The sequence below is a fragment of the Bombina bombina genome, chromosome 3 (genome assembly GCF_027579735.1).
Source record: "Bombina bombina isolate aBomBom1 chromosome 3, aBomBom1.pri, whole genome shotgun sequence".
Taxonomy (NCBI): Eukaryota; Metazoa; Chordata; class Amphibia; order Anura; family Bombinatoridae; genus Bombina; species Bombina bombina.
The window spans coordinates 990109530-990128341 of record NC_069501.1 but is presented as its reverse complement, the minus strand read 5'-3'; the positions used below and the strand labels follow the sequence as shown (position 1 = coordinate 990128341).

General features: G+C 37.3%; 1 protein-coding gene across 1 annotated transcript in view; it reads left to right on the top strand.

Moving 5' to 3' along the window:
- The window catches only part of RAB5B (RAB5B, member RAS oncogene family), a 223186-nt gene that overhangs the window by 36127 nt on the left and 168247 nt on the right, over positions 1–18812 (top strand). The window contains exon 2 of the mRNA XM_053708118.1: positions 8700–8949. Coding sequence (XP_053564093.1) covers positions 8787–8949 — 163 coding nt within the window. The 5' untranslated portion in view covers positions 8700–8786. The remainder of the gene's footprint in view (positions 1–8699; positions 8950–18812) is intronic.

Sequence of the window (18812 nt, the reverse complement as noted above, 5' to 3'; positions counted from 1 at the left end):
TTATATATATATATGTGTGTGTGTGTGTGTGTGTGTGTGTGTGTGTGTATATATATATATATATATATATATATATATATATGTGTGTGTGTGTATTTATATTTATATATATATATATATATATATATATATATATATGTGTATGTGTGTGTGTGTGTGTGTGTGTATTTATATATATATATATATATATATATATATATATATATATATATATATATATATATATATATATATATATATATATATATATATATATATATATGTAGGATTAAGTAAAATGTGTCTCCTTAGAGACCTGAGTTGACACAAGTGTTACTCTGAAGTGGGCGCTGGTCAGAAAGGTTATAGGAGATAATGGCTGCTATATAAGACAAATACTGGGAGGATTGTAAAGCCCTAGACAGTAAGAGTAAATATATATTCAAAAGGTGGATACAGCGCCTATATGTCCAGTATACTGTAGGGGTATGTGAGGAATATATGTTATAACAAAAAGAAGAAAAGTAAAAAGTACAATAATGTCTGAAGTACAATATTAAAAGAAAGTAAATAAAAAAAAAAAAAATATTATAATAAAAAATATGACATAAAACAATAAATAATGAATGAAAGTCCAGCTAAAGATGGCATATAAAATATATGAACTTAGAAATAGTGTTCATAGAAGTCCTGGAGATGATATAATTCGTAATAAGTCTCCAGATGTAGTAGTTATATAGATTATAGTTGGTATATACTACCCTTACCAGGTATTACCTCAATCGAATGAGGTAAGTGTGCCGCACTGGGGGTATATATAGATGATTGGATTTCCTCCTTGTATTCTGCTGTGGTGCCTCTTGTGATGTTCGTTAACCTCTTGGAGTATGCAGGGATATGTTTCTGGAGGTGAGTTGATCCCTTGCACTTCCTATGGGTTAGTGGTTGGCCTCTTGGAGTGCTCTTTCTGTTCTGGTATTGACTTTCTCCAGCATAGAGATACCCAGGGAGACACAAAGAAAATATATAGTGTAATACTGTTTAATTTTTTAAAAGAGCATAAAAATACACTTTATATTGCACTCACATTTGACATCCTCAAACAATATGAGGTATGTATATAGCACATATATTTAAAAAGAATCCTTCCACAGGTTAAAGCGGGATGCGTAATCCCCAGTCTTAAATGCAAGCTTCTTAAAGAAGTTGCATGCAGCTGTGGTGTATTCCAAGGTAAATAGTACAGAATAAAATGCACACAAAGCGGCGCTAGTGAAACTAGCTGTTGGAGGAACAAAATAGGATATTATAAAAGACAACTAATAGAACGTAGATTAAAATGTGTTTACACAGAAGTTAATTCCCTGACGCGTTTCAAAGGTTTGAATCCTTCTTCAGAGGGTAGAATAAAGTGCTGGGCCATTATCGTTTGTTTTGAACGCTTCGGGCGGCGGCACGCCCTCAGCGTATAATTGGTCATGTGGGCCCGCGTAACGTGACGTTAGTTTCACGTTCGTTTCAGTATATTACATTGTATAGTGATTGGTTACATATCGGTACACGTGATAGGGCAGAAATGTATACTGATAGGTTGAGTACAACAAGGATCTATGGGATATGTAGTCTTTAACTTACTCAGCATTTTCCCTTGTCATTTTCGATCGCATTATTTACAATATATTCATATTATGTGGTATCCTTTCTACAGCAATAGGATCATATTGTGGTGTATGGTATGAGGTGAATATTCACACAAACATTTATTCACATTTTGTAGTACATGGGTTATTGATGTTGTATATATCCCTTCAGTATTTTTGTATGATTATTATTTTATGGTACATATATGTATTGCTTGTTTGTTTGGAAACCCATGTATTATTCAGTATCTGCTTATTTTGAGGTGTATATTATATGCTCCGTATTTTTGGAATAAATGACATTTCAATATATCGAATTTTCTAAAGTTCTAGAATTATATGTAGCCCCTTTGGAAGGCTATTATTTGTTCTATACTAGGAATATATCTTTCGTGTGTATTTGAGTCATATTCCTATGTATAGGGTATATACTATATATTGTATCGAGATATCTATAACTTCATACATCAAGATTCTAGGGTCAAATGTTGGACTAATCTCATTGGCTAGTTAGTATCTATATATGTATAGTTCTTATTTTTTATATCACTCAGGTCATTTGGTCTCAGGGTGGTTAGTATATCATGATATATACGTATCTATGTAACATATTATGTTATTATTAATATTCGTTATGAAATAAGTAGTACTATAGTGTATGTTATATAGTTCTTAGTCTTGTAGGGAATAGATAGATATAGATAACACATACATGTCGTTACAAAAAGTTATTGCATACTCAGGAATTTTAGAGTTATGTGTCTTACTGAATAAGGAAAGCTGCTATATCAATGTCTTTGTTGAGGCCTTTGGGAGTCATGGAATCTAGTTTGTGTATCCATTGTGTTTCCCTCCGTCTTAGATGGAGTTCCCTGCTTATACCTTCTGGGGGATCCCTGATGTGTTCAAGTATGGTGCCTCTTAGACATGCTGGATTAGAATTGTGTATTAAGCGAAAATGGTTTGACACGCTATGTTTTTTGAAACTGTTTTCTATGTTCCTAATGTGTTCCAGTAGTCTGGTCTTGTAAGGTCTAATAGTGCGCCCTACGTATTGAAGCCCACAATTGCATTCGATGAGATACACTACATAATCTGTTTTGCAGTTAGTGATAGAATCCAATTCCCAGCTTTTGTGGTTTGAGGATGAAGTGATTTTTTTGGTGGGTTTATTGTTATTGTAGTGGTGTTTACATGCCTCACAATTAAGACGGTTGCATTTAAAGAAACCTTTTGTCTTGTTTTGCAGCCAGTTAGAAGTTTTTATAGTTTTGGTTGTTGATTTTAATTTGCTTGGGGCTATGGTTGCTCTGATATTTTTACCCTTCCTAAAGACTAGTTTGGGGTTATTTGTAGTTATGTCATTTAGCAGGGTATCCTTTTTCAATATATGCCAGTGTTTGTTTAAGATGGTTTTAATGGCATTAGCACCTTCATTGTATGTTGTAATCATTAGTGGTATGTCATTTTGTTTTTTGCTGTTTTTATTAGGATTTTTTAGTAGTCTATTTCTATCCATTTTATTTACTTTATTAAATGCCTTGTGTATATTATCAGCTTTATATCCTTTGCTTAATAATTTATTGGTTAAAATGTTTGATTCATGTAAGAAGTCTGTTTGTCTGGAACAATTTCTTTTTATACGTTGAAATTGTCCGTATGGTATGCTTTGTATCCAGGCCGGATGATGGCAACTGGTAGCTGTTAGATAACTGTTACTGTCTGTGGCTTTACTGTATAATTTTGTTTGAATAGTGTTTCCTTCATGATAGAATATCAGGTCAAGGAATTCAATCTCTTTTGAATTAGTTTTTTCTGTAAATGTTAGGTTAAAGTCATTAGTATTGATATGGTTTACAAAATCTTGAATTGTATTGTTAGTGTCCTTTTGTTCCCATATTACTATGATATCATCAATAAACCGGAAATATGTTTTGATATTATCTTTAAAGGGATTATTGTCCCAAATATATTTGTCCTCCCACATACCCATATATAGGTTGGCATAGCTGGGGGCGAATTTCGTCCCCATAGCTGTGCCACCTATTTGGAGGAAATGTTTGTTATTGAAGGTAAAGTAGTTTTTTTGTAGGATGAACTTTGCGGAATCTTTTATGAATTCAATTTTATTTATTTCTAGATTGGATAGTTTGTTAAGCCAATAGTCTAATGCTTCTATACCTTTATTGTGGGGGATGTTAGTATATAAGGAGCTGACATCTAGTGTGAGCCAGCAGAAATTATCTTCCAATTTGATATTGGATAGTTTGCTTATGGTGTCGAGTGTATCTCTAATGTGTGATTGGAGTTTAGGTACCAAACTCCAATCACACATTAGAGATACACTCGACACCATAAGCAAACTATCCAATATCAAATTGGAAGATAATTTCTGCTGGCTCACACTAGATGTCAGCTCCTTATATACTAACATCCCCCACAATAAAGGTATAGAAGCATTAGACTATTGGCTTAACAAACTATCCAATCTAGAAATAAATAAAATTGAATTCATAAAAGATTCCGCAAAGTTCATCCTACAAAAAAACTACTTTACCTTCAATAACGAACATTTCCTCCAAATAGGTGGCACAGCTATGGGGACGAAATTCGCCCCCAGCTATGCCAACCTATATATGGGTATGTGGGAGGACAAATATATTTGGGACAATAATCCCTTTAAAGATAATATCAAAACATATTTCCGGTTTATTGATGATATCATAGTAATATGGGAACAAAAGGACACTAACAATACAATTCAAGATTTTGTAAACCATATCAATACTAATGACTTTAACCTAACATTTACAGAAAAAACTAATTCAAAAGAGATTGAATTCCTTGACCTGATATTCTATCATGAAGGAAACACTATTCAAACAAAATTATACAGTAAAGCCACAGACAGTAACAGTTATCTAACAGCTACCAGTTGCCATCATCCGGCCTGGATACAAAGCATACCATACGGACAATTTCAACGTATAAAAAGAAATTGTTCCAGACAAACAGACTTCTTACATGAATCAAACATTTTAACCAATAAATTATTAAGCAAAGGATATAAAGCTGATAATATACACAAGGCATTTAATAAAGTAAATAAAATGGATAGAAATAGACTACTAAAAAATCCTAATAAAAACAGCAAAAAACAAAATGACATACCACTAATGATTACAACATACAATGAAGGTGCTAATGCCATTAAAACCATCTTAAACAAACACTGGCATATATTGAAAAAGGATACCCTGCTAAATGACATAACTACAAATAACCCCAAACTAGTCTTTAGGAAGGGTAAAAATATCAGAGCAACCATAGCCCCAAGCAAATTAAAATCAACAACCAAAACTATAAAAACTTCTAACTGGCTGCAAAACAAGACAAAAGGTTTCTTTAAATGCAACCGTCTTAATTGTGAGGCATGTAAACACCACTACAATAACAATAAACCCACCAAAAAAATCACTTCATCCTCAAACCACAAAAGCTGGGAATTGGATTCTATCACTAACTGCAAAACAGATTATGTAGTGTATCTCATCGAATGCAATTGTGGGCTTCAATACGTAGGGCGCACTATTAGACCTTACAAGACCAGACTACTGGAACACATTAGGAACATAGAAAACAGTTTCAAAAAACATAGCGTGTCAAACCATTTTCGCTTAATACACAATTCTAATCCAGCATGTCTAAGAGGCACCATACTTGAACACATCAGGGATCCCCCAGAAGGTATAAGCAGGGAACTCCATCTAAGACGGAGGGAAACACAATGGATACACAAACTAGATTCCATGACTCCCAAAGGCCTCAACAAAGACATTGATATAGCAGCTTTCCTTATTCAGTAAGACACATAACTCTAAAATTCCTGAGTATGCAATAACTTTTTGTAACGACATGTATGTGTTATCTATATCTATCTATTCCCTACAAGACTAAGAACTATATAACATACACTATAGTACTACTTATTTCATAACGAATATTAATAACATAATATGTTACATAGATACGTATATATCATGATATACTAACCACCCTGAGACCAAATGACCTGAGTGATATAAAAAATAAGAACTATACATATATAGATACTAACTAGCCAATGAGATTAGTCCAACATTTGACCCTAGAATCTTGATGTATGAAGTTATAGATATCTCGATACAATATATAGTATATACCCTATACATAGGAATATGACTCAAATACACACGAAAGATATATTCCTAGTATAGAACAAATAATAGCCTTCCAAAGGGGCTACATATAATTCTAGAACTTTAGAAAATTCGATATATTGAAATGTCATTTATTCCAAAAATACGGAGCATATAATATACACCTCAAAATAAGCAGATACTGAATAATACATGGTTTTCCAAACAAACAAGCAATACATATATGTACCATAAAATAATAATCATACAAAAATACTGAAGGGATATATACAACATCAATAACCCATGTACTACAAAATGTGAATAAATGTTTGTGTGAATATTCACCTCATACCATACACCACAATATGATCCTATTGCTGTAGAAAGGATACCACATAATATGAATATATTGTAAATAATGCGATCGAAAATGACAAGGGAAAATGCTGAGTAAGTTAAAGACTACATATCCCATAGATCCTTGTTGTACTCAACCTATCAGTATACATTTCTGCCCTATCACGTGTACCGATATGTAACCAATCACTATACAATGTAATATACTGAAACGAACGTGAAACTAACGTCACGTTACGCGGGCCCACATGACCAATTATACGCTGAGGGCGTGCCGCCGCCCGAAGCGTTCAAAACAAACGATAATGGCCCAGCACTTTATTCTACCCTCTGAAGAAGAAGGATTCAAACCTTTGAAACGCGTCAGGGAATTAACTTCTGTGTAAACACATTTTAATCTACGTTCTATTAGTTGTCTTTTATAATATCCTATTTTGTTCCTCCAACAGCTAGTTTCACTAGCGCCGCTTTGTGTGCATTTTATTCTGTACTATTTACCTTGGAATACACCACAGCTGCATGCAACTTCTTTAAGAAGCTTGCATTTAAGACTGGGGATTACGCATCCCGCTTTAACCTGTGGAAGGATTCTTTTTAAATATATGTGCTATATACATACCTCATATTGTTTGAGGATGTCAAATGTGAGTGCAATATAAAGTGTATTTTTATGCTCTTTTAAAAAATTAAACAGTATTACACTATATATTTTCTTTGTGTCTCCCTGGGTATCTCTATGCTGGAGAAAGTCAATACCAGAACAGAAAGAGCACTCCAAGAGGCCAACCACTAACCCATAGGAAGTGCAAGGGATCAACTCACCTCCAGAAACATATCCCTGCATACTCCAAGAGGTTAACGAACATCACAAGAGGCACCACAGCAGAATACAAGGAGGAAATCCAATCATCTATATATACCCCCAGTGCGGCACACTTACCTCATTCGATTGAGGTAATACCTGGTAAGGGTAGTATATACCAACTATAATCTATATAACTACTACATCTGGAGACTTATTACGAATTATATCATCTCCAGGACTTCTATGAACACTATTTCTAAGTTCATATATTTTATATGCCATCTTTAGCTGGACTTTCATTCATTATTTATTGTTTTATGTCATATTTTTTATTATAATATTTTTTTATTTTTTATTTACTTTCTTTTAATATTGTACTTCATACATTATTGTACTTTTTACTTTTCTTCTTTTTGTTATAACATATATTCCTCACATACCCCTACAGTATACTGGACATATAGGCGCTGTATCCACCTTTTGAATATATATATATATATATATATATATATATATATATATATATATATATATATGTATGTATGTATGTATATATGTATGTATTATATATGTATGTATATATATATGTATGTATATATGTGTGTGTATATATGTGTGTGTATATATATGTATGTATATATATGTATATATGTGTGTGTATATATATATATATATATGTTTGTGTGTTTGTGTATATATATATATGTTTGTGTGTTTGTATATATATATATATGTTTGTGTGTTTGTGTATATATATATATATATATATATATATATATATATATAATGTGTATGTATATGTGTGTGTGTCCCTTTTAAAGCATGTCATTTTATCACTAGCGATACGGCAAAGCTATGTGCTTAACCGCCACACGGGATAAACACATTGTGAAACTACCAATCGGGACCCACAAAAAATATATCTTGTCTTGATTACTTTTGCTGTTCTAGAATCAAAATATAGAACTTAAGTGTAAAAAAAGTCTATAGACTATGGCGCTATAAAGCTGAATATAAGTGCAGGCATCAGGCTATGAGCATAGGGGTTAACAAATATTTATTTGTAAAAACAAATTATGACATATTTAAAAGGCATAGAATTTACTTAAAACAAAAAATAAAATGCAATTGTAAGCATGAAAACACAGAACATGACAGTCTCTATGAATCGGAGTGGCAAGGAATATTTGTGGAAATATTGAAGATCCTGATGTACAACCAGCCAGTATTAGGGAAATCCAAGGATCCTGTAGTGAGACAAGGAGTCCTTGTCAAAAGTATAAAGGTGCAAACAAATAAGGCGCCATTCAGTACATTTTGTAAATTTTATTCTTTTTAAATGTCTTATAATATGTTTTTACAAATAAATATTTGTTAACCCCTATGGTCATATCCTGATACTGCACTTATATTCAGCTTTATAGCGCCATAGTCTATAGACTTTTTTTGTTTTTTACACTAAAATTCTATATTTTGATTCTAGTCTGTCTTTGGGATTCACCTGGGAGAATCCTATTTACTGTGGCTTTTTTGTGTAGTATTGTAACTTTTAGTGCAGTGATTTATTGCTTGTTTTCTCTTACTTTTGCTGTTCACATAAAACTCTGAACATATGACAGTTGCTCACACTTACACATTATGTGTATTGCTAAAAAGCTTCTATACAGATTTAAAATATACTACCATAAATTTAACGTTTGACTTTAGTGGCTAAAGCCAAGTTTTCTTTTACTCTAGATTGTGTCCTCACTTGAATCTGCTTCTTCTACCCCCGGAGGCATATACACATCTTCTGGAGCGCTTCTTCTACATTGTGGTCAGGACATGGCTGGGAGAGGAGCTGGAAGGCCAAATGGTCAGTCACAAGCCAGTAAAATTTGCCAATTTAAGCTGGTGCTTCTGGGTGAGTCTGCGGTGGGGAAGTCAAGTCTTGTGTTACGGTTTGTGAAGGGACAATTTCATGAGTTCCAGGAAAGCACCATTGGAGGTAAGTGCACTTTATAGTTGATTTTTATTACGATGTCTTTTCTCCAACATAGGTGTGTCCGGTCCACGGCGTCATCCTTACTTGTGGGATATTCTCCTCCCCAACAGGAAATGGCAAAGAGCCCAGCAAAGCTGGTCACATGATCCCTCCTAGGCTCCGCCTACCCCAGTCATTCTCTTTGCCGTTGTACAGGCAACATCTCCACGGAGATGGCTTAGAGTTTTTTAGTGTTTAACTGTAGTTTTTATTATTCAATCAAGAGTTTGTTATTTTGAAATAGTGCTGGTATGTACTATTTACTCAGAAACAGAAAAGAGATGAAGATTTCTGTTTGTATGAGGAAAATGATTTTAGCAACCGTAACTAAAATCCATGGCTGTTCCACACAGGACTGTTGAGAGCAATTAACTTCAGTTGGGGGAACAGTATGCAGTCTCTTGCTGCTTGAGGTATGACACATTCTAACAAGACGATGTAATGCTGGAAGCTGTCATTTTCCCTATGGGATCCGGTAAGCCATGTTTATTACGATCGTAAATAAGGGCTTCACAAGGGCTTATTAAGACTGTAGACTTTTTTTGGGCTAAATCGATTCATTATTAACACATATTTAGCCTTGAGGAATCATTTTATCTGGGTATTTTGATATAATAATATCGGCAGGCACTGTATTAGACACCTTATACCTTAGGGGCTTTCCCAAAGCATAAGCAGAGCCTCATTTTCGCGCCGGTGTGGCGCACTTGTTTTTGAGAGGCATGGCATGCAGTCGCATGTGAGAGGAGCTCTGACACTTAGGAAAGACTTTCTGAAGGCGTCATTTGGTATCGTATTCCCCTTTGGGCTTGGTTGGGTCTCAGCAAAGCAGATACCAGGGACTGTAAAGGGGTTAAAGTTTAAAACGGCTCCGGTTCCGTTATTTTAAGGGTTAAAGCTTCCAAATTTGGTGTGCAATACTTTTAAGGCTTTAAGACACTGTGGTGAAAATTTGGTGAATTTTGCACAATTCCTTCATGTTTTTTCGCAATTGCAGTAATAAAGTGTGTTCAGTTTAAAATTTAAAGTGACAGTAACGGTTTTATTTTAAAACGTTTTTGTACTTTGTTATCAAGTTTATGCCTGTTTAACATGTCTGAACTACCAGATAGACTGTGTTCTGAATGTGGGGAAGCCAGAATTCCTATTCATTTAAATAAATGTGATTTATGTGATAATGACAATGATGCCCAAGATGATTCCTCAAGTGAGGGGAGTAAGCATGGTACTGCATCATTCCCTCCTTCGTCTACACGAGTCTTGCCCACTCAGGAGGCCCCTAGTACATCTAGCGCGCCAATACTCCTTACTATGCAACAATTAACGGCTGTAATGGATAATTCTGTCAAAAACATTTTAGCCCAAATGAACACTTGTCAGCGTAAGCGCGGCTGCTCTGTTTTAGATACTGAAGAGCATGGCAACGCTGATACTAATATCTCTGAAGGGCCCCTAACCCAGTCTGATGGGGCCAGGGAAGTTTTGTCTGAGGGAGAAATTACTGATTCAGGGAACATTTCTCAACAGGCTGAACCTGATGTGATTGCATTTAAATTTAAGTTGGAACATCTCCGCATTCTGCTTAAGGAGGTATTATCCACTCTGGATGATTGTGACAAGTTGGTCATCCCAGAGAAACTATGTAAAATGGACAAGTTCCTAGAGGTGCCGGGGCTCCCAGAAGCTTTTCCTATACCCAAGCGGGTGGCGGACATTGTTAATAAAGAATGGGAAAGGCCCGGTATTCCTTTCGTCCCTCCCCCCATATTTAAAAAATTGTTTCCTTTGGTCGACCCTAGAAAGGACTTATGGCAGACAGTCCCCAAGGTCGAGGGGGCGGTTTCCACTTTAAACAAACGCACCACTATACCCATAGAGGATAGTTGTGCTTTCAAAGATCCTATGGATAAAAAATTAGAAGGTTTGCTTAAAAAGATGTTTGTTCAGCAGGGTTACCTTCTACAACCAATTGCATGCATTGTCCCTGTCGCTACAGCCGCATGTTTCTGGTTCGATGAGCTGATAAAGGCGGTCGATAGTGATTCTCCTCCTTATGAGGAGATTATGGACAGAATCAATGCTCTCAAATTGGCTAATTCTTTCACCCTAGACGCCACTTTGCAATTGGCTAGGTTAGCGGCTAAGAATTCTGGGTTTGCTATTGTGGCGCGCAGAGCGCTTTGGTTGAAATCTTGGTCGGCTGATGCGTCTTCCAAGAACAAGCTACTTAACATTCCTTTCAAGGGGAAAACGCTGTTTGGCCCTGACTTGAAAGAGATTATCTCTGATATCACTGGGGGTAAGGGCCACGCCCTTCCTCAGGATCGGCCTTTCAAGGCAAAAAATAAACCTAATTTTCGTCCCTTTCGTAGAAACGGACCAGCCCGAGGTGCTACGTCCTCTAAGCAAGAGGGTAATACTTCTCAAGCCAAGCCAGCTTGGAGACCAATGCAAGGCTGGAACAAGGGAAAGCAGGCCAAGAAACCTGCCACTACTACCAAGACTGCATGAAATGTTGGCCCCCGATCCGGGACCGGATCTGGTGGGGGGCAGACTCTCTCTCTTCGCTCAGGCTTGGGCAAGAGATGTTCTGGATCCTTGGGCGCTAGAAATAGTCTCCCAAGGTTATCTTCTGGAATTCAAGGGACTTCCCCCAAGGGGGAGGTTCCACAGGTCTCAGTTGTCTTCAGACCACATAAAAAGACAGGCATTCTTACATTGTGTAGAAGACCTGTTAAAAATGGGAGTGATTCATCCTGTTCCATTAAGAGAACAAGGGATGGGGTTCTACTCCAATCTGTTCATAGTTCCCAAAAAAGAGGGAACGTTCAGACCAATCTTAGATCTCAAGATCTTAAACAAGTTTCTCAAGGTTCCATCGTTCAAGATGGAAACCATTCGAACTATTCTTCCTTCCATCCAGGAAGGTCAATTCATGACCACGGTGGATTTAAAGGATGCGTATCTACATATTCCTATCCACAAGGAACATCATCGGTTCCTAAGGTTCGCATTCCTGGACAAGCATTACCAGTTCGTGGCGCTTCCTTTCGGATTAGCCACTGCTCCACGGATTTTCACAAAGGTACTAGGGTCCCTTCTAGCTGTGCTAAGACCAAGGGGCATTGCTGTAGTACCTTACTTGGACGACATTCTGATTCAAGCGTCGTCCCTTCCTCAAGCAAAGGCTCACACGGACATCGTCCTGGCCTTTCTCAGATCTCACGGATGGAAAGTGAACGTGGAAAAGAGTTCTCTATCTCCGTCAACAAGGGTTCCCTTCTTGGGAACAATAATAGACTCCTTAGAAATGAGGATATTTCTGACAGAGGCCAGAAAAACAAAGCTTCTAGACTCTTGTCGGATACTTCATTCCGTTCCTCTTCCTTCCATAGCTCAGTGCATGGAAGTGATCGGGTTGATGGTAGCGGCAATGGACATAGTTCCTTTTGCGCGCATTCATCTAAGACCATTACAACTGTGCATGCTCAGTCAGTGGAATGGGGATTATACAGACTTGTCTCCGAAGATACAAGTAAATCAGAGGACCAGAGACTCACTCCGTTGGTGGCTGTCCCTGGACAACCTGTCACAAGGGATGACATTCCGCAGACCAGAGTGGGTCATTGTCACGACCGACGCCAGTCTGATGGGCTGGGGCGCGGTCTGGGGAGCCCTGAAAGCTCAGGGTCTTTGGTCTCGGGAAGAATCTCTTCTACCGATAAATATTCTGGAACTGAGAGCGATATTCAATACTCTCAAGGCTTGGCCTCAGCTAGCGAGGGCCAAGTTCATACGGTTTCAATCAGACAACATGACAACTGTTGCGTACATCAACCATCAGGGGGGAACAAGGAGTTCTCTAGCGATGGAAGAAGTGACCAAAATCATTCTATGGGCGGAGTCTCACTCCTGCCACCTGTCCGCTATCCACATCCCAGGAGTGGAAAATTGGGAAGCGGATTTTCTGAGTCGTCAGACATTGCATCCGGGGGAGTGGGAACTCCATCCGGAAATCTTTGCCCAAGTCACTCAGCTGTGGGGCATTCCAGACATGGATCTGATGGCCTCTCGTCAGAACTTCAAAGTTCCTTGCTACGGGTCCAGATCCAGGGATCCCAAGGCGGCTCTAGTGGATGCACTAGTAGCACCTTGGATCTTCAAACTAGCTTATGTGTTCCCGCCGTTTCCTCTCATCCCCAGGCTGGTAGCCAGGATCAATCAGGAGAGGGCGTCGGTGATCTTGATAGCTCCTGCGTGGCCACGCAGGACTTGGTATGCAGATCTGGTGAATATGTCATCGGCTCCACCTTGGAAGCTACCTTTGAGACGAGACCTTCTTGTTCAGGGTCCGTTCGAACATCCGAACCTGGTTTCACTCCAGCTGACTGCTTGGAGATTGAACGCTTGATCTTATCGAAGCGAGGGTTCTCAGATTCTGTTATCGATACTCTTGTTCAGGCCAGAAAGCCTGTAACTAGAAAAATTTACCACAAAATTTGGAAAAAATATATCTGTTGGTGTGAATCTAAAGGATTCCCTTGGGACAAGGTTAAGATTCCTAAGATTCTATCCTTCCTTCAAGAAGGATTGGAAAAAGGATTATCTGCAAGTTCCCTGAAGGGACAGATTTCTGCCTTGTCTGTGTTACTTCACAAAAAGCTGGCAGCTGTGCCAGATGTTCAAGCCTTTGTTCAGGCTCTGGTTAGAATTAAGCCTGTTTACAAACCTTTGACTCCTCCTTGGAGTCTCAATTTAGTTCTTTCAGTTCTTCAGGGGGTTCCGTTTGAACCCTTACATTCCGTTGATATTAAGTTATTATCTTGGAAAGTTTTGTTTTTAGTTGCAATCTCTTCTGCTAGAAGAGTTTCAGAATTATCTGCTCTGCAGTGTTCTCCTCCTTATCTGGTGTTCCATGCAGATAAGGTGGTTTTACGTACTAAACCTGGTTTTCTTCCAAAAGTTGTTTCTAACAAAAACATTAACCAGGAGATTATCGTACCTTCTCTGTGTCCGAAACCAGTTTCAAAGAAGGAACGTTTGTTGCACAATTTGGATGTTGTTCGCGCTCTAAAATTCTATTTAGATGCTACAAAGGATTTTAGACAAACATCTTCCTTGTTTGTTGTTTATTCTGGTAAAAGGAGAGGTCAAAAAACAACTTCTACCTCTCTCTCTTTTTGGATTAAAAGCATCATCAGATTGGCTTATGAGACTGCCGGACGGCAGCCTCCCGAAAGAATCACAGCTCATTCCACTAGGGCTGTGGCTTCCACATGGGCCTTCAAGAACGAGGCTTCTGTTGATCAGATATGTAGGGCAGCGACTTGGTCTTCACTGCACACTTTTACCAAATTTTACAAGTTTGATACTTTTGCTTCTTCTGAGGCTATTTTTGGGAGAAAGGTTTTGCAAGCCGTGGTGCCTTCCATTTAGGTGACCTGATTTGCTCCCTCCCTTCATCCGTGTCCTAAAGCTTTGGTATTGGTTCCCACAAGTAAGGATGACGCCGTGGACCGGACACACCTATGTTGGAGAAAACAGAATTTATGTTTACCTGATAAATTACTTTCTCCAACGGTGTGTCCGGTCCACGGCCCGCCCTGGTTTTTTTAATCAGGTCTGATAATTTATTTTCTTTAACTACAGTCACCACGGTATCATATGGTTTCTCCTATGCAAATATTCCTCCTTAACGTCGGTCGAATGACTGGGGTAGGCGGAGCCTAGGAGGGATCATGTGACCAGCTTTGCTGGGCTCTTTGCCATTTCCTGTTGGGGAGGAGAATATCCCACAAGTAAGGATGACGCCGTGGACCGGACACACCGTTGGAGAAAGTAATTTATCAGGTAAACATAAATTCTGTTTTTTGTTTGTTTTTTAAAAAGAAAAAAAATACACACCCCTCCTTTTTTAAGTACACTTGTTTTTAAATTAATAATCAATGTTCACCTTGGAATACAGAAATCCTAAATGTATCTTTTGGATTTATATTAAGGCAGCACCAACACCTGTATTTTCTTTACAAGGCTAGATGTGTCTGGTGAGGAGCATACCTTGTGCCAATCTGAAATATGTATGCATAAGTGCTAGTACATAGTTTATGCCATTGATGTTGATATTTATCACATTCTGTTTCTGAAGCTAACTCAATTGCTGTATGCAGCCTCTGGTTATCTGTACCGACTATTGCCATTGCCACACAATTATCAGTATTTTATTACAGAGATAATGATCCTTCAGTGACGAGGCTTTGTGGCTGACCTGTTTAATAGTAAGATACTCTTCTTATTTTACCTTTTTAAGAAAATATACCAAAAACTGACTGCTGTAAAATGGAAATGATCACCTAATGGTCTTTTAGTTGAACTGTATGCCCCTTCTAAAGTAGGAGGCATTTTCTAATTTAGTACAAGATGATTGTTTTGAAACCGTAAAGGCAAACTTTTGCTTGAAATTCAAAAATGAGAAAAATATATATATATTTTTTCTTTGTGCTTTTATTTTTTTTAAAAGTGTGTCTCGGTATAACAGTGCATTTCATTAGTGTTTATTGCTTCCAGACATTCCACAACTCAAATTCACGGAAATATCTGGAAGTAATTCTCTGCAGCGACTAGTGTTCAGTGCAATACATTGATTTATAAGAAGAATGGTTATTTAAGAGTTGCAAAGGTTTTGCAGCCCTGACAAAATAACTAAGTTTGTTTACTGAAGAAATTGCATCACCATCTCTTTAAATCGACAAAATGTAACTTGACACATTTCATCAAATTGTAATGCATAGTAAGTATTTATTTGCTGGTTGAAAACTAAACAGGAAATGTGGCATGTGTAAAAATTTGGGCACACTGCCAATTGATCCACTTATGATTTTTTGCAAGGTCTGTGACTTTTTTTTAACAATCTTTATTTCCAAAGTATAAATTATTCACTTTATATATAATTCATAATGTAAAAGGAAAAAAGAAAATAAATAAAAACAAATCCAATTACAATTCTTTAGACAAACCACAATTTCGCCTATTTACACCATCCGTTTTTCACTCCTGTATTCTAATTGTAGAGAAGGAGAAGATTAATATTATTAAAAAAAAAAAGTAATTAATTAGTTGTTGCAGCCCTAAGTAATTTGCATCCTAATGTGATTCATCCTCTCTAAATACAGGTAATAATTAAAAAGAAAAAAGAAAGTCTGCAAAAATTCTTTCACATACTAATCTCTCCAAATCCTAATGTGAAACTTCATATCTAATTATAAATCTGCGTGAAGGAAAAAAAGAAAGAAAAGTGTCTCCAGAAATTCTTTTACTTGCTAATATAATTCTTCACCTCTGTATATAAAAAAAGAAAGAAGGTGTCTCCAAAATTCCCACACATCCTAATGTGATTCTTCATCTGTAAATAAAGGTGATACGTGGGGAAATAAGAAGTATTAAAACAAATTCCATAAACAACCCAATTCTTTTTTTAGTATCCTTTGTTCTACAATTAATTGTTCTAAATTTTGTGTTTTATTTGATATCCATTGTATACAAATGATTCCAAATACAGGTATACCTCACTTTACAGCGCTTTGTGGAGCTGAAGTTCAACCTCCAAATATTTGAAACAGTGCTGTAATCTTCGTGAGATTGCGAGAAAAGTGACTGACACCATTTTGTTATGTGCAGTTCACTTTGTTTACAGCATTACAGTGCAATCTGTGTCACAGTGTTATAGTCTGGCAAATTTTACTACAGTAATTGTCACTATTTTACAGGTACAATATTTATTGAATACTGTGCTGAGCTAGTGTTAAACTAAACATAGCAATATTGCACCTCTAATATATGTTAGTTTAAACATGTTTTTAAGTTTTTAAACACACTGGCAAGTGAAAAGATAGCTAAAACTGCCTTGTTTCACTTTAAGGCGGTTTTCACTTTACAGCGGGGGTCCTGTCCCTAACCCGCTGTATGAGCGGGGTATACCTGTATGAGGTTTTCAAACTTTTTAGAAACGTTCACCTCTTCAAAGCCTAAATCTTAATTTCTAAGCATTGAAAGTGATATTTGAGCTCCACTGTGTAATAACAGTTTGCGATAATGTGCGCTGGTATTACAAGTTTTCATCAATGCAATAACCAGGCACGCGATAATTTAGCGCTCCACTTGTAATCTAGCCCATAATCATAAATTTATTTTAATCATATACTTTAAAATTGGTGCAGACCCAGAAAAAAAGTTTGTGATGATATTATAGAGAAAGATACCAATGATATGTATTACTTGGTATTAAAGTAAGGGGATTCAGCACTCTTGCATAATTACAAAAAATATAATTTTATTATTATACCAATTAGAAAACACAGTATTCTTTATAATTGAGGCAAAATACACATTACAGAATAGAGAGATGCAAAAAAAACATACATCAAAACTACATACAAATCACATAAAATGATAAAACATGCCGGTATACGAAGGAAGCCAAGTAATAATGCAGTGTGCAACACCCTGCTTCTCCAGACTCTGTGTCAAGCAGGCATCATCTGGGCAGGATGACTTGGAGACCTATGCATGCCACTAGAGCAAACAGGGAGCCTTATGGGAAAGCGGAGTCAAGCAAGACTTAAAGCCACAGCAAAGTGTATTAGTCCAAGCAGTATACTAGGTCAGTGGCAGCCCTTGTAAAGCAAAGTAATGCATAGGAGAGAATGCAGGAAAGCAGACATTTTTATATGCAGAGCTGACAAGCATGGTATATGGACTAATACTCTTTGCTGTGGCTTTAACTCTTGCCTGACTCCACTTTTAAGGTGGTGAGAGTCAAGTATTCCTTACTGCTGGGAATTCATCACCTGGCAACCAGGAAGAGGCAAAGACATCCTACACGAATAATTGTATATCCCTCCCACTTCCCTGTACTTCCAAGTCTTTTCTTTGCCTCTCTAGGAGCAGGTGAAGATTGAGGTGCTCTGAATCTATTTTAACAGAAGAGGGCTATTTGATCCCGTATACCCCTCATAATTTGACACTTTGAAGAAAGGGGCATAGGAGAGTTCTGGGCTGTGTAATGTAATTCTCCTGCGGGAGTTGTGGTCACTAGCCTGCTACAGATGTTGCTGGGGTCGGGACTTTAGCCTCCTCCTGTTTAGCCATACTGCTGTACTCCCTCAGTATATCCTCTACTGTGTAGGGCAGCATATTTCAGTATCACAGAGAGTGTGCAAGTTCAATGACATTTGGGTTGCTATGTGTTTCACTTTTTTGGTTATGTTGCGTCCCCTTTAAGTAGCTGCTGCTGGGTTAGACTAGCGAGGTGGTGCACTTCAGTCTATATTTACTGGAAGCTTTGTTTTTCTGCACTCACTGCTGATGTTTTCATTAGCGCGACTTGAGGATTTATGTTGGCAATGCAAGGGGTATGTTTGTGCAGCGCTTTGGGGAAGTGAGAGATATATAATGTTCCCACCAAGCACGCTGCTTTGCGCTCTTTTTCTTTTCTCTAGTCACTTTGCCGGTGGCTATCATTCAATCCGGACGAGCTATTCTCCAATCTGGTGTCAGTACTTGGAGGGGGTGCTATTCCTTACACCAGGGGTGTGGGTCACATATTTCCATGAGTATTTATTATATTTTTCTAATTCACCTTATCTAGGGTATTTTTTTAAACATTTTTCTTAAAGGGGTAGAACAACCTGAATGCAATTGATATTGTTTGTTTTTAATTACTATTGCTGTATGCCTATTAACTCTGTTACCAATTATACAGAGGGTTGCTTTAGCTCATCTACACTAGTATTACTATGCACTCATTGCGTGAGATTTCTCTGTTGCTTCTT